The 26408-nt window shown below is 31.8% G+C and overlaps 1 protein-coding gene and 1 long non-coding RNA gene across 4 annotated transcripts; one reads left to right on the plus strand and one right to left on the minus strand.

Annotated features, from left to right (window-relative positions):
• The first annotated feature begins 1571 nt into the window (after positions 1-1571).
• LOC122581287 (lysine-specific demethylase JMJ25-like) lies at positions 1572-15881 on the plus strand. The gene is made up of 13 exons (XM_043753490.1): positions 1572-1753; positions 2504-3702; positions 3782-3903; positions 4021-4114; positions 4197-4329; positions 4420-4483; positions 4568-5270; positions 6016-6345; positions 6768-7097; positions 7240-7312; positions 7389-7474; positions 15368-15487; positions 15573-15881. The coding sequence occupies exons 2-13, from the start codon at positions 2509-2511 to the stop codon at positions 15648-15650; spliced, it is 3327 nt and encodes a 1108-aa protein (XP_043609425.1). The 5' UTR covers positions 1572-1753; positions 2504-2508; the 3' UTR covers positions 15651-15881.
• On the minus strand, positions 9756-25351 carry LOC122581288. 3 transcript variants are annotated; one of them, XR_006321004.1, is made up of 6 exons: positions 25213-25351; positions 19866-19913; positions 16049-16243; positions 15709-15794; positions 15340-15454; positions 9756-10040 (listed from the first exon to the last, which is right to left on the minus strand). It is a non-coding gene; the product is annotated as an uncharacterized LOC122581288 (long non-coding RNA). The 3 variants fall into 3 exon arrangements; XR_006321002.1 differs by lacking the exon at positions 16049-16243; XR_006321003.1 differs by lacking the exons at positions 16049-16243; positions 19866-19913.
• Between the last annotated feature and the right edge of the window lie 1057 nt (positions 25352-26408).

The following is a 26408-nucleotide window of genomic DNA, read 5'->3' on the forward strand; positions in this document are numbered from 1 at the left end:
CTTCGGGTAAACCATCAAGTTGGGACTTACAAATACTTTAGACAAAAATAGGCTACCCACATCTAAGCTAACTACGGATAATTTGTGGCGACATGCCAACATGAAGAATGTCTGTGGTGGAGGTATTGTTGTGGGTGATGAGGTGAAAGATATCCATCCTTTGGTGTTTATAAGTAAAGATGGTGAAGAATGGGGAAATAGAAGAAAATTGTAAACTTAAGTTGTTTGGTGATCAACATTCAACTATGAATTTTTTTTAATTTATTTTTTTTTCAAAAGAATAATAACTCAACTAAGGGCTACTTGATTTGTTTCAAAGCTCTAATTTGTTACCAAAGAAAATCTATTGTTACATGGAACTTGAGGCTTTTAGTTTAGCCACGGAAGAAATTAACAGAGATGATGACGACAGAAATAAATTAATATATTTACAACTGATCATTGGTTGGATAGTGCCAAATATGTGTAAATAGTAAATGTTAAGTTTTACTTGGCTTGATTGACTCCTGAGTAAGTCAACCTCTGAGTTTGTATGCTCTACGTGACAAAATTGTCACATAGACAAATCTGTATAAGTACTTTTATGAACCATAAGTTCATGGTCTGGGTAGGTTACTCAACTTCTGAATTTATATGCTCAAGCGCTTATCATCCACAATTTCATGGTCCGGACTAATAGGTGTTATGATGTAAATTGATGATCTCTTGGTATATGTCAAATGATTTATGAAATATCATACAATTGGTCATATTTGTCTCTTTTGAGTAGGATTTACAAATCTGTAAAATTGCAAGTCAATATGTAACCAATTTGAGATTAAATGACATTTTAGTGGTTGTATTATGTAGTACCAACATGAAGCCATCAAGAACTCATATATGTTTGATATCTACCTAAAGGAAAACATTTTAGTTATAAGTATTGTTGGTCATGAATAATAAACAGGTTGGAGGATTTTCAACTTCATATCTACTTTTTATTTGTGTCTATTTATTGTGTGTGATTGACTATTTGACTATATATTGATAAAATAATTGTTCCTATGTAAATGTAACTTTAGAACAACACTCACTGTTTAAAGTATAGTTAAAAGAAGCATGAGGGGTTGTATGCTCATGGTTCTTTGTTTGTAAGTTTGTTTGTAAAATTTTAGTTACTAATTGTAATGTTATTGCTCCCGTTATAGTACTAGCCATGGTGTATATGATTTTGTATATGGTTTTGTAATTATACTGGTTTTGTCTTATAAGCTATTTTTACCACTAGTTTTGTCTTAAAAGCTATTTGTACCACATTTACACACTTCATTATATCGTAACGCCCGAATACAACTAATTATGATAAATGTAGGAAATTATACGATACAATTATCAATACCCAATAAATAACCACACTTATCTTCACGAAATATAACCTTAAGAAAAGAAAGACCTGGTTAAGTGAAAACCAAAACGGCAAAACCTTTTAATAAAAGTAATAAAGCGTGTAAGAAATGTAACAAACCTACCCACCATCCTCTTTTATTTTTTCTTATTATTACATCACATTCTCAATGTTGTACATATCACCATTCACCACCTCCATTCCAGAATCTCCATTCTCTCTCTCTCTCTCTCTCCCTCTCTCTCTCACCAAAATTCCTTTTTCACTTCTCACCTATAAAAAATTCTCCGTTCCGGCCATCCTCCGATCACGATTTTAATCGATGATCGTGATCTCACGCGCTCATTTCTTCTCGTCTTTATGAATTTTGTGAGCAAACATTTTCCCTATCAGCTTATTTTATTATTTTCTCATTATTATATGTGTGTGTGTATATATATATATATGTATACATTCAGCTTAATTGTGTATATATTTTTACAATATAATTGTGTAACCGAATTGGAATAAAAAAAATAGAAGAAGTGTGTTAGCTGAATCTATAATGTTGATTGTATAATTTGTGAGATTGTGTGTGAATCTATATCTTTATATATATGTATATGTATATATATTGTATAGATAGATATAGATAGATACATGCATACATACTGATACATTGGGACTGATTGATTTGTTGACTTTATACGTTGACCTTGAGTCAACCATCAGTTTTTTATGAATCATTATTTGAAGTAGATTGAGTGTTGTTGATAAAATGATAATGGATCCTGAGGAGTGATTAGATGGCGGTTACTAACAGAAAAGATTTTCTTCTAATTTTCTATCTTTTTTTTTCAAAGAAAATGATAGCATGTTGATTATGTTTGTGGCTTGTGAGATTCTGGATTTGGCTATTTTGATGTTGTAACCGTATTGAGGTCAGCTTTGAATCGAAATGAAGTGATACACTGTCTGTTAATTAAGTTTACACCTTAGTTGAAATGTCGTATCTTTTTATGTGTATATTGGGATGACTATCTGTTTTTATTTCCCCGAACCCCACCTTTGATGGTATTTGGTAGTGTTGTTGTTGTATATGTTTTTTAAAATGTACCTTTACGTTTTATGTTTTGACAGTGAAGATGGAGGTCCTTATGCAAAAGGAAAATCAAATTAGAGTATATACTTCTAAAAAAATGAAGTTGAGACAAAAAGAATTAACTGATGCTCTTGTAGTTGGAAAGAAAAGAAGTCTTCAAGAGTTCATGAATTCTGAAAATGGGGGCCATCAGTGGTCATCAATGAAAAGGACAAGAAGTTCTATACAGAAAGAAGTGTTCAACATACAAACTAAAACTTCTCGTTGTAAGGGTACCACACCAAATTGTAGCAGCTCCTCTGAAAGCAGTTCTTCTGATGATTCTGAATACGAAGCACATGAACGAACCAGGAAGGGCCCATTGACTCCAAAAGCAAAAAAGGTAATCAAGACTAGGAGAAATCGTAAAATAAACGGCTTGCATGGGAAATCAAAATGCTCCGTAAGTAAGAAAACATTTGAGAATATTGAAAAGGATGCCACTGATTTTGAAGAGGATTCTGAGGAAGAAGACGATGACGACGAGGACTTCACACCATATAAATCGTCTCAAAGATCAATAAGTGAAGATGACGATGAGGACTTTAAACCATGTAGATTGTCTCAAAGATCAATAGGTTTAAAGTACAGAGGAATGCAGGCTAAAGGTTATAGCGTTTCAAATGAGAAACTGAACTTTAAGAAGAAGAAAGCGAACTTAAACAAGAAAGAAACAGCAAACCGACGGCGATTTGAAAGATCTATCAGTACCAGAGAAAACAAAGTAGAAGAGGAACTGATGGACTGCAAGCAGAACGAACAAAGTAATGATAACAGTAGACTTCCTGATGAACGAGTATTGAGAAGTCGCCGTACTGCTTCTTGTGGAAACAAAGTTATTGTGGATGGTTTTGTTGAATGGGCAGATTTTGAGGTTGAAGAAGAAATCGAGTATTCTATTGAAGATGAAGAAGATGATGACAATGATGATGATGATTATGAAGTGAGAGATGTAATTTTGACATCGATGGAGCATCGTGATTTTAACAAAAACGAGACAAAAGGCATTACAAAAGACAGGAAAGTGGAGAATGATGATGACATCATAGCAGGACTAAAACGATCATCTTTTTCGAAATCTAATCCTAGTAGAAGCAGTAGTTCAAATGATACGAACATGAAGAGAATAAAAAAAGACACAGTAGATTGTAGTACTGCTTCATCAAATGGCACTACAAGAATTCTTAATAATATAAAGGTACAGATTCTCTCTTTATTCATTTGGTTGCTTTTACCTTACATACATCACTAGTCTATTCACCATTATAACCCACCAGGATCAGAAAAATGGGAAGGAGACTTTAAAGTGTCATCAATGTAAGAGAAATGATAGATACACCGTTGTTCCCTGCACCAAATGTAACGAAATGGTATATTGTATCCAGTGCATCAAGCAATGGTAATTTCTCTACTGGCATCACCCTTTTAAAAGGACTTAATCATTACTATTCCACTTTCTTGGTCCTATTGTGACAGGATAGCTATTTCCTCATCCAGTAATTCTATTACTTTACAGGTATCCTGAGTTGTCAGAAGAAGAAGTTGCAGAGTCATGCCCCTATTGCCGTGAAAACTGCAATTGCAATCTGTGTTTACACTCAACTTTCAAGGTTTGCTCTGTGTTCTTCAAATAGCAACATGTCATATAAGTTCATGTTCTAACCCTCTTAATTCGGCACCTTTCAAATACAGACGCCAAGCATAGACGTCCCTGATGCTGAGAAGTTGCAGCATCTTCACTATCTAATAAACTCTCTCCTTCCATATCTGAAGCAAATTCGTGAAGAACAAATTGAGGAGGTCTTGGTTGAAGCACATGTGCAAGGTACCCATTTGAAAGCAAATCGTGTCTAAGTTTGTTTTTTTTTCGTCACTTAATTTCCAGTCAAATGAAGATTTCCTTTCTATCCCACAGGGGTCTCAGAGTCATCAGTTATAATAGGCCAGACTAGCTGTCTCAATGAAGAACGTGTCTATTGGTAATTCTATAAAAATCTCTCTATAGATCTAATGACTAAATCTTCAACTACTTTATTTATGTGCCTGTTGTTTTCATGGAACAGCAACCATTGTTCAACATCGATCATTGATCTTCATCGAAGTTGTCCAAAATGCTCTTATGAGCTATGTCTTAGTTGCTGTCGTGAGATACGGAAGAATGGTCTTCGCGGTTTGAAAAAAGTTGAATTTGGGTACTTTGACAAAGGTTTTGATTACATTCATGGCGGTGACCCCTTACAAGATTCTTTTCCTTCAAGTAGTCCAACTAGCCACTCTCGTATTGCAATTAAATGGGTAGCTGAAGATGATGGGAGCTTGTTTTGTGCTCCACAAGAAATGGGTGGATGCGGTGATCTTCAAACATTGGAGCTCAAGCGTATCTTGCAAGAGGGTTGGATTTCAAAGTTGGAGGAAAAAGCAGTGAATATATTGAATGCGATCAATATTGATCAACCAAGTGACATGAATAGTTCTTTTACAACCGGTGGCAAGATGAATCTTAAAGCAGCCAGAAGAGAAGATTCAGATGATAACTACTTATACTCTCCTGCTTCGACAGATATCCTCGCTGCCAAGGAGCTTAATCGCTTCCGTCACCATTGGGCTAAAGGTGAACCAATAATTGTTAGAGAGGTTCTAGAGCAGACATCTGGTTTAAGCTGGGAGCCCATGGTTATGTGGCGTGCATTGTGCGAACATGTGGATTCAGTCGTGAGTTTGAAGATGTCACAAGTGAAGGCAATAGACTGTTTGGCTGGTTGTGAGGTAATTATGGCTTGGTCTTATATTTATGGGAGAATGACTGACGTAGGTAAGTATTTAGCTAGTGTAGTTCCATTCTTTATAGGATACAAGATGGGCGTGATGGGTATGTTAGGCGGATTGTGTAACGGGTGAAGACGGGTCTGGGTTGAAAATAATTTAGTTGTCTGGGTTGAAACATGTCATATTTTAGTAAATTTGAAACAGATCAGGCTAGGTTGTGTTGACCCGCAAATTCTTTAATGTCTTTTTAGTATTATTGAATGAAAACTTAATCTGTTGATTATGATTGTTTTTTAAGGAAAGACATATACCCATAAGCATTTGTTATTTACACACGTCAAAATGATACTTGAACCCCCAAAAACTGCCACAATATTGCTAGGGCAAAAGCCCTTTGTTATTGCGTTAATTATGATCATGTGAACAATATTATTGCAATGCTAATGTGTCTTCTTTTTTAAAATAAAATGATTAAGAATGTTTGTATGCATAAAACACACCTTGGAAACTTTCAACCAGTCTGACCCGTTCCCATTAAGCTAAATATTTTGATTTGACATATTCAACCCATTTGAGATAATAAAATGACCTCTTCATAAGTAAATATGTTGAAGTTGCTACCTCAAATGTTTCCTTTTTTTCATATGAAGTGGTATTTTATTCGGATATTAATGTCCGGAAAACGACTTCATTTACTATGCTTAGTTTATGCCGTTTTGAACTTCATCTCATCTATGTATTGTAGGTTGAAATCAGTACTCGGAAATTTTTTAAAGGATACACGGAAGGAAGGCAATACGTGAATTCCTGGCCAGAGATGCTAAAGCTGAAGGATTGGCCACCATCTGATAAGTTTGAAGACCTTTTACCGCGCCATTGTGATGAGTTTATCAGTGCATTGCCTTTCCAAGCGTATACTGATCCAAGAGCAGGTTTTCTCAATCTTGCTGTCAAGTTACCGCCAGGTGTCCTAAAACCTGATCTGGGTCCGAAAACATATATTGCATATGGACTGGCCGAGGAACTTGGAAGAGGGGACTCTGTAACAAAGCTTCATTGTGACATGTCAGATGCCGTATGTTTTACTGTTTTCTTTTTATTTCTAAATAATAGAGGTAACAAGACGAGCAGGTTAGGTAATGGATTGAACTGGCCGTGTATTAATACGCTCATAACGGGTTGGGCAGGTTTAGTACCAACATCTTGTCCATTTTTTGTATATGTGAATAATTCATTACTAATGATTAAAAAAACAATCTTATTGCAACAGTTATCTATATCTTGAAAAAAAATAAGAAGATGATCTAGGATGTTCAATACATTATGCATGACTTTCAACCTGTTCAAGCCACCATGTTTTAATTTTGACTCGCTTGAAATATAACAAAACCCGAAATGATCTACTCATAGGTAAATGGATCAAGATTACTATCCCTAAATAGACATAGTAAAAGTCACCTTCATAATGCATAATGTTTGATGTATGTACTGGTGCAGGTGAATATATTGACACACACTGCTGATGTATTAGTGAGTGATAATCAGAAGTTAGCAATTAGAGAGTTAAAGAAAAGACATAGGGTTCAGGATGAAAGAGAAAAGAATGGAGTAATCACTGGATGTGTAGATGGATTGTTGGTACAGAAAGATGAACCGAGTGGAGGAGTTTCACCAGATAAACGTAATAGTTTTCCTACACAAGACACTGATGGAACAGGTAGTGCCCTTTGGGACATTTTCAGAAGAGAAGATGTACCAAAGCTACAAGAATATTTATTGAAGCACTCCAAAGAGTTTCGACATACATATTGCTGTCCTGTCGATCAGGTATATGTATATTTACAATTTTTTGGTGCACTTTTGAAATTCATCTATTGTTATATCTTGAATTGTTGACAACCGACATATGTCCTATATGCCACTACTTTCTAAATTTTGGCATAACCTTTCAAGAGTGAATCTTTTGTAGGTTTATCACCCAATTCATGATCAAACCTTTTACTTGACGTTGGAACATAAAAGGAGGCTAAAAGAGGAATATGGTTAGTATTCCCTATTCTGGATTTGTCATATATATTTATAACAGAAATTATTGAGATCTTTTTGAATATTTTTTAGGTATAGAGCCCTGGACATTTGAACAAAACCTGGGAGATGCAGTTTTTATTCCTGCTGGATGTCCACACCAAGTGCGCAATCTTAAGGTTCTGTTCTTTTAGTTTTCTGTACCCCAACCCCCTCCTCTCTCTCTCTCTCTCTCTCTCACACACACACACACATGTAAGATCATTGCTCATGCTGAAAGTGAATGATTTATGGCATAAAAAATCCATGAAAATCCATATAAAGTGAATGTTCGCACATGAAATTCTAGATGTGTGAACACGAGTTGATGCTAAGATCTTCTAAATTCATCTTCTTTCCTTATATGGCACTAAGCGAGTGCTTTATATGGTGATTGGTTAAGCATATCCGTTGCTAGTATCCGCATCCATCAATATATGCCTAAGCTTTTGAGCTTGTGTTAACTCTCTAGTTTAAGCCTTAAAATAGCTGAATATCGGTTATATTTACATTAGTATTTGTAGGGTATTAGATCTTGATTTCTTGGTCATGGTCCATTTAAGATATTTTGATCCCTTCGAATGCACAATTCAGCTAGCGTGTGGCTCTGCAATCCCGTTTCTCTAGTTTAAACCTTAAAATAGCTGAATATCGGTTATATTTACATTAGTATTTGTAGGGTATTAGATCTTGATTTCTTGGTCATGGTCCATTTAAGATATTTTGATCCCTTCGAATGCACAATTCAGCTATCATGTGGCTCTGCAATCCTGTTAGGTTTGTGAACCTTTGCTGCCCTTGTTTTTAAATCCTTAGAACTTCTTGTTAGTGAATAGTGATACATTACTTTTGTGTTTGCAAAATCTTCTTTTTTTCATTGTTCATGACATTATCTGTCTGCTTTTTTTCTTATCTACTTAGAAGTATTCAAGACTATGAAATCCACAACTAAGCTACCACATGGTTCTAGCAATCCCCATAGCTTGTTTCTTAGTAGTGCATCTTTTGTTTTTATTCTTTTTGAAATATGTATTTTGTTCTTAAGAAAAGAAGGTAGAAACGCTTTAACCCCATTGTAGCGGGTAACATGATAGTCACCTGTGCTTTCATTAATATTTTTATTTGCATCCATGCCTTTTTAAAAATTTTCACATGCCCAGAAACTTTTCGAAATCTTTGTCTGCGAGGGTCAGGGAGTTTGTTATTGGCCATTGAAAGCGGTATTTTTATGTTCATTGACTATGGGCTTGAGTGAATACCCGAGTAGATTCTATTATTGCACGAGTCGCAAATATATTTATAGTCTTTCAACCGTTTCAAAACCGTTATATTCCAACTCAGATTGTCTTTTTTTTTACCTACAAACTTAGAGCATATTAGGTTAGAACCATACGATGTACGATTTCATAACAATTGTATCATTTTGCCCGTTAAGCTATGAGAAACTTTGATATTGTTTATAGCTAAAACAGCATAAAGAATAAGTAAACACTTGAACTAACATTAATAATGTAAAAATTGCTGGCCATGTAAGAAAAAGTATTTCCTGATTTTTAAGTTTTGGTAAATAAAAATATGAGAACTTAACAGAAGATACTTTAAATGAATAAAACTCTAATATAAAAAAAGGAATCCTTTTTTTATGGAATCAAGTATTATCGTTGTCAGAAGTAACAATTAGAACCATATCCAACTAATCCCTCCATTGATTTTATTTTTTTATATATGCAAGTTATGTTCAATGCAAAATTATTTAATCGAAAATAGCTTAGAAATTATAGTGAATTATCTCTTGATATACACAATGACATATATTTTGTAATACATTTAAATTTTAGATTTAAATTCAAATAATAACACGCTACAAAAATATTTAAATTTTAAAATTTTAATATAAAATCTTAACAAATGAACATTGTCGCATAGGATTTTGATGATTTGTAATCTCACCATGGGTAGAGATGTTGTAGGAACTAGGAAGGAAGTCACTTCAACATTACAACCTTATCATACTATAAACTCTGCTTAGTCAAACCTGCATTGGCCATAAAACCTAATATGCATAATAACACACTATAGAAATATTTAAATTTTAAAATTTTAATATAAAATCTAAATAAATGTAAGCATGACAACTCAACAAATGATCATTTGCATAGGATTTTGGTTGTATTTTCACTATGCTATAGGTAGAGATGTTGTAGGAAGGCAGTCACTTCAACATTACACCCTTATCATACTATAAACTCCACTTAGTCATACCTGCATTGGCCATAACACCTAATATACATAATCTCTTACTTATTATTAACTTCTGTATAATAAAAGCAATCATATTTCGCTTATAGCATATATGTAGAATAACCCAGGAAGGTCAGGCCCTTTCAAATCAAATGTACTATTTGAGGTATCTCGTAGCAGTTTTAGAGGGAATCTTTTTCTTGCAACTTAACATGTTTACTTAAGAAGTTTACTTAAGAAGGTTTGAAAGTGAAATGTGCACACGTCCCTTGCATAAATGACACATAAATGAATTCTAGAAATTTTATAAGTTCAATGTTCTAGAAACGTATATGGTAAATATAACACCAACCAATGCAATGTTGGTTGGCAAGGTTGCTCTCCCCACGATGTTGAAAACCTCAAAAGTATCCGATGTGATTAGGCGTGGTCTTGTTTCCTCGATCAAAGCGATGACTTGGAAACCTGCCATATTGTTTTAATGTTATTTTCTTATGTACAATTGCCCATCATGTGAAAAATTAATATTGAGAATATTTCCAAGAATACCAAATGAAAATATGATCATTGAGGGAGTACTAAGTACATCTACACAATGATGATGTAATGTACACGACATGATGCAAGGTCATGAATTATCAAAGTATTGGAAACACATAATAAACACCTTAACTACTAAAGAATCACAAATGATAATGTTGTGTTTGCGATGCGAAGCTCAAAATTAGTTCAAAGTCTCTAACATGTTTAATGTAAATTAAATTATAGTCTTAAAAGGCGGCTTCAAATGAAGAAGAGTTGTGGCAAATGAAGCTCTCAGGGGCCGTTTGGTTCCATGATGTTTGGGAATTTGGTACGTTGAATTTAGAATTTCCTAATTCTAACATGATAATGAAAAAAATTCAAATTCTATTCCCACGAAATATATTATGGAACCAAACAACCCTATAGTACAATGGCACAAGATCCATTCAAAATTGATGAAACATGATTATTCTTTGGCAACTTGGCGCCTTTTTTTACTGTGACTTAATAGGCTTTGTAAAAATTTGTTTAATTCATTAACTTAGCTTAGGTCTAACAATTTTTGTAGGGGAAAAGGTAAGTTCTATAAATCCAAACTTCATTTAAATGTGAAAATGAATAGAGTATTTATTCACATGTGAGAATAGACCGTGTCAAACCTGAGACAGTATGATTACAACTTGTATATCTAAATAAATAGTTTTTACATGTGAAGGCATGTTTTTTCACATGTACTAGACGGATGTCCGTGCGATGTGGCGTGATAATGGTAGCAACGGAGGTGAGACGACTGCGACAGTAGTGGCGGCGATGTGCGGCGGTGACGATGGTGGTGGCATGGTGGTGAATGTAAATTAATTGATGTAAGAGGGGTTAATATGGTACTTTAAGGGTTGGAGGACTTATTGTAATTTATTTCATTAAGGGTATTATAGGTAAATAGGTGAAGATGTTTAAATTAGTGAATAAAGAAGAGGGCTAATATGGTCATTTCAAAATCTTAATTACTATGGGGTAATTTGCTTTATAGAGTAGTATAGATATAGAAAAGTGACTAAATTACACATTTATATGTAAAGACATGGTTTTTACATGTGAACATGTTTTCCAGACTACTCACCATACAACATGATCCACATCTAATGCAAAGAGATTTCTTCTTCAACTCGGTTATTTTTCAACCAATACTTAATAAACTCATCTTCACAAAACACTAATGCCTAAAGCTATATCAAACTTTTCATGGATCTCAAGCTTCACACGACAAGACGTCTTGATTACAATGTATGTGCAGACGAACACTACAATGAAAGAACGGTCAAAGAAACACCACTCGAAAGAATGGGAAAGGGTTTAGCATAAGGAATGGGTAGAAAATTGGTGGGAAGACAAAAGAAGCGAATTCCAAGGAATATTGATAAAGAAAGGCTCACATGAAGGCGATGGCGTGTTAGGACTACAACTTTTCATGAAAATTTGGGTAAAAGAGAAATACCAAAAACATGATGGGTTGAATTCCATATTTGGTTTTTTGAATGTGGATCTCACAAAGTGTAATGGTATAGTTACCAAGTATACAAATGCTCGTTAGAGTAGGTGGTCCGACAAAGACATGTACTCATTCCATGAATGAGTTTAATGAGATCGCGGTCAAAACTTTCAAAGCTTACACATTTGGTCTCCCCATTAGACGCCATCCAAAATGAGACTTATTGATGATGTTATTCCAAACTTCGAGGAACCACGTCGAAGAACCATAATCATGAAAAGAGAGAAAATAGGCAAGTTGGCGGCGGTACAAGACCCTTTGATTCATATCCGCTCAATCTGACAAAGAAGCGAAAATCAACACGTTAGACAATGAACGGTATTGCTAGCCTTTGTCAAGAACAAAACAACTTCAAAATTTGGAGAAAAAAAGACAATTTTGGACAAGCGAAGGTCATGGAAGCTGACAATGTGTATTAGATCAATCAAAACTTGCAAACTGACGACGTGACATTGGACGTGATAACTTATATGTTGTCGGGTACGTCTAATAACCAAGATTTGAAAGTTAATTACTTACAATTAACATCCAAGTAGTTCATTGCACTATAAATATTCATGTATAATTCATTTTATTCCGAGACTCTAAACCCTATTATGTAATTATGGGTATTTTTTTTATTCTTTAATTAATAGTTGTTGGAAAAGATAAGTATGTAATTTTGAAAGTAATTGTGATTATCGTTTTGTATCCATAACGACCTAAAACTAATGAATAGTGAAGGCTGATGTGTAGTTTTGCATCTCGTAACCTATTTGATCTAATACTCTAATCTAATACTCCGTTTCTTCACGTCCCTGGGTTTGGTCGTAATTTGAAGGTTTCATCACTAACTTCACGAAATTACAAATTTCGTCCTTGACTTTGTATCTTGTCAACACTTTTTGGTTCAAATAACTAACTACCGTTAAAAATGAATTTAATTTTTTCCCCTAGGTTCGAAGTTTTAAAGAAGAAGTGTCGATTCTCGTGAGGAGCCGAGTATTGGTGGTGGTGACTGAGGGTATAGATAGATAGGTTGTGATGTATATGTAAGTGTGTATATAATAATATCCAACCAAGATCTGTCTTCACCACCACAATACCTGGCTTCCCCACCAAACGAAACGCATGGAAACGTTTCCGTAGCGTACCCATTCCCTTGGCGTTTCAAAAAGGCAGCGACAACCTCCCAGACTTTTCGGTGCTTCAAAAGATGGCTGGATCGAGCAAGTGGAACCCAAAACCGACCAAGATCCACTACCACCACGAATATCTGGCTTCCTCACAATAGATTTGACATCCCCTCAAACCTTCGAAAGAGGGACGAAATTTGTACATCATTTTTAACGGTGGTTAGTGTTGTGGACCGAGAACAAAAGTCAGGCGCGAAATTTGTAAATTCATGAAGTTAGGGATTAAACGTGTATTTATTTCTGGCTTCGTTGAATTGTTTTGTTGAAACGGTTACAGTATTTAGAGTAAATTACATTTTTCGTCCCTGAACTTGGCACGTTTTGCACTTTTCGTCCTTAAAGAGAAAAAAAAAAAACAAAAAAAACCCATAAACTTGGCACTTTTTTTCACTTTTCGTCTCCGTGATAACGGTGTTACTTTTTCTCCGTTTAAGGTTGACAACATTTGTTAGTTTTTTTTGGTTCACTTTTCGTCCTTTTTTTTACTTTTTTTTTAAAAAATTTTGAAAACGTCAAAAGTACCAGCAATATAGAAATCATTTAGGAGTAGGCAACCAATCTTACAAGAAACTATTAAATGAGTATTATTAAAATTATTCATACTTAAAAAAAAAACTTTTTTTTTTCCTTTTAAGATAGTATTATTATTAAACAATAAATATTCATACTTTTAATACGAGAGTAAGTACCCGCGTGTTGCGGCGGTGGGATGGTGGGGTGATAGGTCATAAAGTGTGAAAGCCAAATGCCTTAACCATACGGGTTCCGTCCTCGGATTTAAAAATTCGTCGAAAGTATATTGAATGACATCTCTAATGAAAGAGCATGAAATTTTAAGAACACCCATATAATTTTTATAACTTATCGATGTACGGTTTGTGAGATAAAAGATTTTGAATGAATTGAAGGAATAAATGATTTATGGATGAGAGAGAAAAAAGATGATTGGTTGAGATTTGAGGAGAGAGAAAGGGTGTTTGGTAATATAGAATTGATAGAAGGGGCATTTTGGGAAAATAATGTTGAAACTTAAAATGTTAAAAAGGGGAATCTGCTTTATAATATAGTATATATATAGATTATTAAAGTTAGTATTATATTTAGGGATTAGTATTTCAAAATGTAAACAACTTTACATGAATTGTCGTGTATCGAACTTCAATCTTGTGCATTGTATGTATCCGACGAATAAAAAATTTACAAGTGGCAGCTTATATGGTTGTCACGTATACTCGGATACATACAATACACAAGATTTGAAAGTTCATTACATACAATGCATAGGATTGAAGTTTCATACACACTATGACAATTTGTGTAAAATTCTTTACTTATTGAGGTCCTAAACCCTTATATTTATTATGATCATATCTAATTAAACATATATAAATGTAATTATTTTTCTAACATTTTTGATTATTGAACTTTACAAATCATCAAACCAACCCACAATTATACTATAATGCTTTTGTTAAGTATATTGTGTTGTCTAAATTTCATTAGTATATTTTGATAAGTATAAATATCAAAAAATTGTAATATGTCTTTTACTTTACTTTCAAAAACGGTTTATACACCATTGGACAGTTTTGAAAAAAATGGGAAGGACGAAAAGTGAACAAAAAAACTAAACTAATGTTGGCAACCTTAACGGAGAAAAACTAACACCGTTATCGCAGGGATGAAAAGTGAAAAAAGTGCCAAGTTTAAGGGTTTTTTTTTGCCATTTTTTCATTTTTAGGATAAAAAGTGCAAAACGTGCGAAGTTAAGGGACGAAGAATGTAATTTACTTTAGTATTTATTTGCGTTGAATCTTCAACCTCATAATTAAAAATCATTACGCGGGTGTTGCCGCAAAATGGATTGTTGCATGACCCAAATAGGAAAAAAAGTGTGGTGAAAACGGAAAAGTAACCCATAGTAGAAATTTGCAGTATATATCTAATATCTAATATGTGTAAACCAAATAGGTTCAAAATTTGCTAAAGGCAAGTGGAGAAACTATATCTTGTGATCGTGTGTGAGAATGGTGACTTATCGAACATGATTTCTATGCGGTGTACGCTCTAGATACACCCATTTACCCCCTTGAAAACCAAAAGGCAAAAAATAAAAAGCATGCAAGAAACTAATACATACCCCGAATGAAAAATCCAAAATGTGGCAAAATCCGAATAGTGGTACAGGTTGTGGCCACACAAAAGTTGAATGAAAGTTTTCAATATAAAACCCAAAAGAACCACAAAGTAACCCTAGTAAAAAAATCTAAACATGATGCAATGTAGCAAAATTCTCGATATCTGGTAAATATGGAACGCCATATTTGATTTGAACAGCCAATTGAAGTAGAGAAATGATATAGAGAAGGTCGAGTGTGGAATACTATGTATATTTGATATGTCTCGATTTACTATTTGTATTTTTATGATCCTACTATGCCATCTGCTAGTGAGTTTAAATTAAATGAGTATGTTGAATGCAAGCATGATGATTCATGGGTAACATAATTCTCACCAGGGTTAATGTACTTGTTTTCTTGTAGTCATGCACCAAAGTTGCTGTTGACTTTGTTTCTCCAGAAAACCTAAAAGAATGCCTCCGACTAACAGAGGAGTTCCGCAAGCTGCCCCTTAATCACAAAGCCAAAGAAGACAAACTAGAGGTGACTTAATCCCATACAACTTAACCGTCAACTTTTATTCGTTATGCAATAACATCAAGAAATCTGATCTTTATTTGTGGTGCAGGTAAAAAAAATGATCGTACATGCTATGCATCAGGCCATTACTGACTTTGAGGAGTTGGCAAGCCATCAGAAGTTATAGGGTAAAAAGGTATTGGTAGTGACAGTGAATGCCCAACCCATCCTCCTATGAACCATACCTGAGCTAATTGGTGGTGTGGTGTGGCTGATTAGAAGAAATGCAGTGGATGTTTGAACAACTTTCTTCTGAACACTGTTTTCTAGACTGTCAAAAAAAAAGAAGAAGGCTCAGAATATAAATTATATATAATACAAATAATAAGTTGAAGAAGATCTTCAGTTTTCAGTTTAACCTTTTCCCGAGTTAATTGGACATCAAAGCGAATTTATAACATACTGCCTTCGTTTAGTCACTTTGCAGGCAGTCAATCTTAAAATGAGTTGCATTTATAGAAATAATGTTTGTCTTTTATAGGGTCAACTTAAACGAAAATAAACCAAACTTATTTATACCCTTACCATAAGGGGTATAGTTTAATATAATTTCCACTCTATCAGGGTTTTCCCATAGTGCACAGTTGTTTTCTAGCAGTTTTGAGAGGGCACTAAGCAATTATCACAGTTGTAGGTGTCTCATGCCGCTTTCCAATAGATTACAAGGTTGTTTGTCGATGTGGGTGGGCCAGTGACGGTTAGCGGGTTGCTAGGGTGGTGCTGTAAAAGATGGTAAAAAGAAAAAACATATCTTGTGACATGGATATAAAGAAGCATGAAGAGGGTGGTATATCATTGAGATGGATATGAGAAATTAATAATGTGGTTCATGTTTTTGATAATATAAAAAAGATGAAGTTACAAGATAAGGATTAGATCTTTTTTTATAGATTTATTCTTATATAAATGAGAAAAAAAATATTATAACAAATGTGTTAGATAACAAAAAAAAATTATGAGGGAAAAACCAATATTACTTTCATTCTGATGGTTTTATAGCAGGGATGAAAACCAATACCTTATTTAAGTGTTAATTTTTGAAAGACAAAATCGCGACAATAACCAATTTTTGTGATCGTATCATAATAGCCAAGTTTTTTTGGATTATCATAAAATAGCCATATAAATCGCAATAAGATCATTAGAATCACAATGAGATTCTTGAGAATCGCAAGATCGCAATGAGATTATATAATCGCATAGAGATCATATAAATATTGAGATTCTGTAAAAAAAAAAAAAAAAATTTTTTTGCGATTTTGTCAACAATAAATTAAAAAACACACTAAACTTAGAGGCATTTTTTTTTATGAATTTGTGTGTTGAACTTAGAACTTCAGAATCGCATAAAATATTATCTTTTTATGGATAAAATCGTAACAAAACACACAAGTTCGTTAAAAAAAATGCCACCAAGTTTATTGTATATAAGTTAGTAAACTAGTATGTTTTTTTATTTATTGTTGACAAAATTGCAACAAAAAAAAAAAAAAAATTTTTTACAAAATCTCAATATTCAGCAGGATCTCTATGCGATTATATGATCTCTATGCAATTATATGATCTTATTGCGATCTTGCATGATCTCATTGCGATCTTGCAAGATCTCATATTGCGATTCTTAAGAATCTCATTTCGATTCTCATGATCTTATTACGATTCTTGCAGATTATTGCGATTATATGGCTATTTTGCGATAATCCAAAAAAACTTGATTATTTTGATAAAATCGCAACGAAAATTGGCTATTGTCGCGATTTTCTCTTTTTGAAATTTTTGATGCTTCTGTCCTTTCGTATTATTTGGAAAAATATAATCCATTTAGAGGAGTCATGTAATCATGCTCTCTCACCTCTAACGGCTCTTTCGCCTGGATCTTGGATCGGAGATTGAGCCTATGTTTTCAAGATTAAGATTGTGTTTTTGAGATTGAGAGTTTGAGATCAAGATAAGTCCCATCCAGTTAAAGCTTTCACTCCAGTGGATCTAAACCTATTTTTTACACTCTTTGAGTCGGAGGTCCCTTCCACTTCGGTGGATTTGGAAGCAGCTCCTCTATTTTATGTAGAGGTAAGGTCTGTCTACATCTTACCTCCCCATACCCCGACTTATGACGGGATTGGGTATCGTTGTCGTTGTCATGTAATCATGCTATATGTTGTTGTTATGCATAATATCTATGACTTTTTTCTTATTTATTTTAAGTATCATATATGAAACAAGATTAAACGTGTCGGTTGAATGATAATATTGTAATAATTAAACGGTAATATTATAATAAGTAAATAATGTATATTATTTTTAATATTTGTAGATCATTAAATACCATGATGTAATAAATTTATTAGGAAATATTATAGTAGGATAGTTATCAGATATTTTTGAATTTTATAAGTAGATAATATATTATCTTTATATTTCATTATTAAAGATACGACTATACAAAAAATGAAAAATAATAATAAAACATTGAGATATAAAATTTAAATATATTAATGAAGGGTAATACCATAATATAGTTTTGTTGTTTTATAACTTATAACTAATTTGAAAATATAAAAGTAATAAGAAAAAATTGTATATTATTAAGGATTTATTTATAACGATAATTAATTTGAAAAAACAATAGTGATAAAGAAAGACTTGTTATATTTTATAGGATTTGATAGGATATATGTTAATGAATGTAAATTACAAATATTATAATGCTAGCTCATCTTTATATTAATATATATTAAAAGACAATTGACCTAATAGCTTATTAACCAATTATAGTTGTCGATTTTATCAAATTGGAAATTGATAATGTCATTAATTTAGTTATAAATTAAAAATCTTAAAAATCATTATCCATTATTAATTTAATTATAATTAAAAATCCTATTAATCATTATCCAAATATATTAATATATTATATTTATATGAGATTATTATCTGTGAATGTAACTAAATATGACAAAATATCTATGTTATGTAAAGATCTCGTAAAATGTCTATGTAATGTAATGAACTTTCAAATTTTGGTTACTGGATGTACCCAGATATATGTGACAATCATATAAGCCGCCACGTGTATGTTTTGATTGGTCAGGTACTTCTAATAATCTGGATTTGAAATGTCATTACATGACATAAACATTTTACAAGATATTTACATAACATAGACATTTTGTCATAATTAGTTACATTCATAGGTAATAATCCCTATTTATATTAATGTTTGTAAAAAAAATATTACTAATTTACACTTTTTTGTTTTTCCATCAATAATTTACACTTTTTACCCTCACTAAATATTTAATTTATAATTATTTTAGTCGAATACTTTTTTGCTTTCAATCTTAAATTTACAATTTTTAACCATTAATTCTAATATAATACCATTAATTCCAATATAATAGATAATGAATAAAAACTGATATATATCCAATAGAATAATAACTATTATATATGTTAACTAGATTATTTTCCTGCATAATACGCGAAATAAATATATTCAACTTCCATAATAACATAAAGATTATTTTAACATGTACCTACTACACATATTTAGAATAGTTAAATTAACTTAAATTCTCTCTAAATAAAAAAAATATTTGATAGTCATTAATAAAAAATCAACAATATGTAAATTAAAGAATTAACTATAGTAAGCGTAGTATTTTTTTTTTTTTTCCTTTTTCTTCCAACCGTTATCAAAATTCATGTCTAACTTCTTTAAAAATACAGTACATCCATTTGGTGATTTCAAACCTCAAAAAACATTTATAATATCAAATATATTAAAGGATAAATGATTTATAAACTTATTAACTTATTGATTAAACCATTTTATTAATCAATCACATCTCTTCAATTATCAAAATTTAGCGTTGATGATGCCATTATCAGTCTTATTATAAATATCTTTACAAACCAAACATATGTTACTTCATATATTTATTTCATGACTTTTGTCGTAAACTTATCTAAGTTTGTTTAACCATAGAATTTTTATACACACCCGTATATTTATACGTGTCTAAAATCTAGTTATATTTTATAGTAACATACTTTCGTGAAAATTTATGTAATATTATAGGGATAATGACCTGTGGATGTAGTGAACTATGACAAAATATCTATGTTATGTATTGATCTAATCGGGGAGTCTATGTTATGTAACGAACTTACCAAAACTGTCTAAGGGATGCATGTTACATGTTAAAGCTGGTCATCATTTTTTTTTCCTTTATTTTTTAATATTAATAATTAATTTATTTATTTAACATATATAAATAAATATAAGTTATGGAAACATATATGTATATAAGTTCTGTAATTATATAAAAACTGTAAACACCTTCATATCTTCTGGCCGCCACCTATCTCCCCATTTTTCCGATCAACCCTAACACAATCATATACCAAAAAATCAAAGATCTCAAAAATTAAAATCACATTTGAAGATTACGATCTCAGGTCAAGAACCCGAAACCAATCATTACATATATTTTCAAACATATACACATTGACACACACAAATCTAAGGGTACATATATACAACCCACACAAACAAACAATGAGAGACTAGGGGACGTATTCTTGCATGGCTTCTTGAAGCATAACTTAGAATTGAGATGAGAAAGAATAATTAATTGCTAGATTTTAGTTAAAGCAACAAAACAACAAACTTAGAAGAACGCATTACAAGCCTAAAGCTGAAAGATCAAATCCCCTTGACCTCAGAATTCATCATTTCTCTTTTCGGGATATTAATAAATAACTAAATGGAAACAAGAAAATACCGGTTCTCAAATACTCGGGAGGAGTTGAAAACAATAAATAACATGCATCACTTAGACAGTTTTGGTAAGTTCATTACATAACATAGACCCCCGATTAGATCAATACATAACATAGACATTTTGTCATAGTTCACTACATTCACAGGTCGTTATCCCTATATTATATGGATCAACGTAAATATAGATAATGATATTAAAAAATCTATAGATAAAGATATTCAAAAATCTATAATGATATACTTTAATATGCATATACGGTACCTTTTTATACTATCTTATAAAGCATTTTGCTTTTTTTTTTAAATCTCAAAATATGATTTGAACTACCTAAATTACCCTACTTCTTTATTCATTAATTTAAAAATCTCTACCTAATATACTTATCTATACTATATTATAAAGCAAATTCACTTTTCAACTTTCAACATTCAATTTCAAGAATATACACATATTAATGCATGATGTACTATACTTCAATGCATATAACTTTCTCTCTCCTCCATGAATCATTTTATTCCTCTATATCTTTCAAAATCTTTTATCTCAAAAACCGTACATTGATAAATTATAAAAATTATATGGGTGTTCTTAAAATTTCATGCTCTTTCATTAGAGATGTCATTCGATATACTTTCAACGAATTTTTAAATCCGAGGGTGGAGCCCGTACGACTAAGGCATTTGGCTATGACACTCTATGACATATAACCTCTTATGACCTATCACACTTTATGACCTATTTACCGCCGCAACGTGCGGGTACTTGCTCTCGTAATATCTTTAAATCTCAATCACTCGTTTTTTTTTCTCTTCTCAAATCTCAACTACTCATTTTTTTTATCTCTCCTGCATAAATCATTTTATTTCACTAATTTATTCAAAATCTTTTATCTTAAAAACTATAAAAATTGTATGAGTGTTCTTAAAATATCATGTTCTATTATTAGAGATGTCATTCGATATACTTTCGACGCATTTTTAAATCCGATTACGGAGCTCATACGGCTAAGGCATTTGGCTATCACACTCTATGACTTATCACCTCTTATGACCTAATCACCCCCACCATCTCACCGCCACATTGCACGGGTACTATTGCTCGTTATAATTAAAATATATTAGTTAATATTAGTATTATTAGGACTCATTTGCCAAATAAGATGCCAACTAATTTTAAGTTAAATGAGGTGTATATATAAATGACAACTTAAAATGGAGACTTTTATTTAAAGGATGACAAACAAGCAAAATTCTTATTTGTCACTTGAAAGAAGTTACCACGTAGGAGTAATCATATAAAGACTAGCCAGAGAATAGGAAAAGATACTTTAAAATTGATCTTAATTTTAGTGATAAAGCTGTTTTTTATTTTAATTTTAATTGTTAATTTTGTTCCGACTTTTCTAGAATCATTATCAAAATAATACAACATTTAATTTTAATATTAACACACAAGGGCAAATGCCACGTAAAATGTATAGCTTAATCAACAATGAGAAAAGAACTTGAAACTTGAAAAAAAAATTCTCTAATATTGCTTGGCGAGAGGTTTTTGAACCCTTTTACGAGCTTAATTTGCCCCGTGCTTTAAATTGTAAGCCCCAGCTAAAATAATAGCACTATTTGGTTATGCATTCGAGATTAAAAGTCTCAGTTCTAAAAAACTCTAAAAAGCCCCGAAAAGTCTAATAAAATAAAAGCTAATGAAATAAGGGTTGAAAATAAAGGTCCTAAATGCCCACCGCTCATACGATCAATGTCCGAAATCATGAAGAATTAAGATTCACATATCTTTAACTAACATCCCCTTCGTCAATTTTTTAAAAGAAAACAATCATCAATTATCCTGTTGATTTTCATAAATTGTTTTTATTATTTTATTGTGTGTATGCCATACTAAAGCATAAAAATTTGCTAAGAAAAGTTTACCAACATATATACAATCAAACATATAACATTGTTATATTTCTACAATCAAACATATAACATTGTTATATTTCAATTGAAAAATTTATGATATGTATCATTTAAGATTAAAATCTTATTTTTAATATTGTAAAATAAGAATGTAATATACCGTGAGTGTCAATAAAGCAAATAACTATTATAATTTTTTAATATTAAAATATCGCTAAGTATGTCAGAATCTACAGCTTTGATGGATTTGTAATATATAAATATCATTAAACATGTTACAGTAAACAACTTCGATAAACATATTTTTAAATTATATTTCAATATAAAACTCAAATTAAGTTTTAATAAATAGATCGACTATTGCCAAAGGCAAACTTGAGATAATCAGGGGATTATTAAGTGGTTGAGATTCACCTTAACACTAGCCTAGTTGAAGAATTAGTGGGTACCAAATGGTACATGTGATCAGGGGTTCCCATCTAATTACCCTTTTTTATATTACCACAAATAGTAAACTAAAATTTAAACATAACAAAAAAAAAGGTAATGTAAAGTAACTCTCAATGTCCTCTTCTGCGGGTTTTGGGTTCCAAATACCGTCTTAAACGGTGTATTGAGGAGGTAGAGATGTAAACAGTCTTACCCCTATCAAAGGTAGAGAAGCTGCTTTCAGGTTTTAGCAAAGGTCAAAAAGGACCTTCAGCCATGTTGGGCATGAGGATCGAACGGTCGAACCTTTGACATCTGTTTCCAGAAGCAAGGACTCCAACCACTAATCCAACCCAGTTGGTTTTAATTTAAACAAAACAAATTAACATTTAATATTGATAACATCGTAATCAATATATATTAAACACATGCCTAAAATCTAGTTTATACCTAAAAACCAAAACGAATATCAAACGCAAAACCAAATTAGAACAACATTTATAAGACCAATCAATTAACTTATAATAACATTTTGTTACCCGTAGATGCTAATTACTTTCCTACTATATTTGTTTAGCAGTTTATGTGTTGTACAAATTGAGTGTCCACCACTCCGTTTAAAGAGATTAGTATTTTAAAATGTAAAAAATGTTACACCAATTATCATAGTGTGTGTCGAACTTTAATATTGTGCATTGTATATAATGAACTTGTAAATCCTGCGCATTGTATATATCCAATTAATCAAAAACATACAAGTAACAACTTATAAATTTAAAAATTCATTACATACAATGACATAATTGAAGTTCGTGTAAAACTATTTACTTTCTCATGCATCAAGCCCTTGTTTAAATTCATCATATTACCCTTTAAAAAATATTATTTGAACTTGTGACATTTATGTAATAAATAATACATAAATGTTTATATTACGTATCCAAGCATAATTGTGTTTGTTGTATATATTAACTTTTAAATTCTGAACATTATATGTACTCATCGGTTAAAAGTTGATAAAGTGACAATCTAACACTTAACGTGGCATTGCATATGAATGCTTAAAAATTTAAATGTTATATCGACACCAAATACTTTGATAACATAACCTATTATTATTTACCATATAAAACTAATGATTATTAGTTGTAAGTAATTATAACAAAATATTTATGTTATGTAAGGATTATGTTATGTAATGAATATTTAGATCCTCATTATTAAATGTAGTTAGGTATATTTGGCAACTATATAAGTTGTGAAGGGTAATGTTTTTGATTTGTTAGTTACATCCAATAATCGAGATTTAATAGTTCATTGCATAACATAGACATTAGGCTGTCAATGGGTTCGGGTTGGTGGGTTGAAAAACTCTGACCCTAATCCAACCCACTAAAAGTTTCAGGTCAGAAATTTTAACCCTGACCCACAACCCGCCAACCCATGAACCAACCCATGTGACCCGAGAAGCAAATATATATAAATATAAAATGGAATAAATCAACCAATATAAAGCTTTATCATTGATGGTGTAAGCCGAAAACGAATGGTACAAAAAGAAAGAAATACCAGGGTATTGTTAATACTTGGCACAAAGTTAACAAACTTACCGCCTCATCTTACATCACTTATCATCTCACAGAATTTTGAATCCTCCTTTTATTTCATATTTGAAGTTACTTTAGGTTAGAAATATAAAAAATGAGAATAGGACGTATGAATTAGTGTAATGTGGAGTATGAACTATTATATATAATTCAATTATTTTAAAGATATTGGGTTGACGGGTCGACCTGACAACCCGGACCCAACCCAGAAAAAATCAGGTTGGCGGGTTGGTGGGTCGAAAATACTCAACCCTAACCTGATTTTTTTCGGGTTGGGTTCGAATTGGGTTTCAGGTTGGGTCGAAATTGATATCCCTAATAGACATTTACGAGATTTTTAAATAGAAATTAAAATGACAAGTAAAAAAACCATGTAGATCTAAGTTAGAAAGACTCATCATCTCCAATAATCTTAGAAAATAAAAACATATCATTATCCTAAACTCATATGTAACTTGGAAACTCAATTTGTTAGCGTTAAGATAGTAGGCTTGTTTGTTTATTTGAATGAAAAAACAACTGAATAGATATATGATGTCTGTTTGAATTAATACATTTGTTTTTTTTGTTTTGTTTATTAAGTTAAGAAACAAATATATTTAGTTGACTTAATGGATTAAACCAATTAAAATTAAGTAATGACTTTTTAATTAAGATCCTCACCTCTTAAGAACTCAATTTAATAGCATCACATCATTATTTAAACTAATAATAAAAAAGTTTTAAAAAAATTAAATCAAAACATAAAATCATATTTTTTCAATAAAGATACAATTATAAATTTACATTGTTTTTCAAAAATTAGTTATTAATAACAAGATAATGCAAGTAGTGGCAAAATTTATAGTTCAAAAGAATTATTAGAAAGATTGATTAAAAAAATTAAATCATATTATTTAATAAATATCATTAAAAATACAAATAAGAATTAAAGATGAAAAATAACTAACCTTTTTTTAATAAAATTGTATCCAATCTTGACATAAACAGGGTATAAATAACTAACCCCCACAATTTTTTAACTTTTAAGCAAAGAAAACCTCGCCATCTTCAAAATCTATTCTTCTCCTCACACTATGACTTTTTCATCTTTTATGAATTGTGATAAGATAGATGAGGCCATGAGGGTTATTTATATTCGGAAAAAGGAGAGATTTAGGTATCTCTATGCAATGGGGAGTTTACAAAAATACCCTCTATGGTGGGCCATGGGCTATATCAATTCATGAAACCAAAGATTTCACAACACGACAATCTACAAATCGAACAATGACTAGATTTAGACCAAAGTAAAAAGTATAATAGTTTTTTTTTTATCAGCAAAAGGAATTTTATTAAAATAGATAATCTACTAGCAAAGTACTAGAGATCACTAGTCAATAATATTACAAATAAAAAATACAAGAATAAACGAGAAAAAGCAAAAACATTCCATCATGAATGAGGCCAGCCGACAAAAGATATGACCATAAAGTAGTCGCTTCAGCAAAGAGGAAGATTTCAACTTCAAAGCTTTAAAGGACAATCAACCCAACGCAACCAATCCAAACCAATTCTTTTTCCCCGGTTTGAAATCCATAAGAAGGAAGTGGAAACCAAAGTGTTAAAGACATCTTTATCGGTCTCCCTAATATTATTATACATAAAGTTATTTCGAGCTTTCCATATAAGCCACCACCACACGAGCAAAATGGCCTCTATAATCTTGAAAGATCTAATCAGAAATTGCATGCCCTCCAGCCACAACAGTACATCAGCAGGAAGTCTCCTTCTGGTGTCAAAAATGAGTTTACAGTTTTGAAAGATGTGAATGATAGTTTCTATTCCAGTCTTACATTTTGAAAAAGTATAATAGTAGTCCTTCCGAAGTACGATATTTCTAATCATCTAAAATCAAATTCAAATTTTAAAAATATCAATCATTAGATTTAAGGGATAATGACCTGTGAATGTAGTGAACTTTGATAAAATGTCTATGTTATGTATTGATCTAATCGAGGGTCTATGTTATGTAACGAACGTACCAAAACTGTTTAAATGATGCATGCTACCGGGTAATCTACAGGTAGCCGGTTACCATCCATTTTTTTAAGGGATAATGATCTATGGATGTAGTGAACTATGGCAAAATATTTATGTTATGTAT

Source organism: Erigeron canadensis, chromosome 9 (genome assembly GCF_010389155.1).
Source record: "Erigeron canadensis isolate Cc75 chromosome 9, C_canadensis_v1, whole genome shotgun sequence".
Lineage (NCBI taxonomy): Eukaryota > Viridiplantae > Streptophyta > Magnoliopsida > Asterales > Asteraceae > Erigeron > Erigeron canadensis.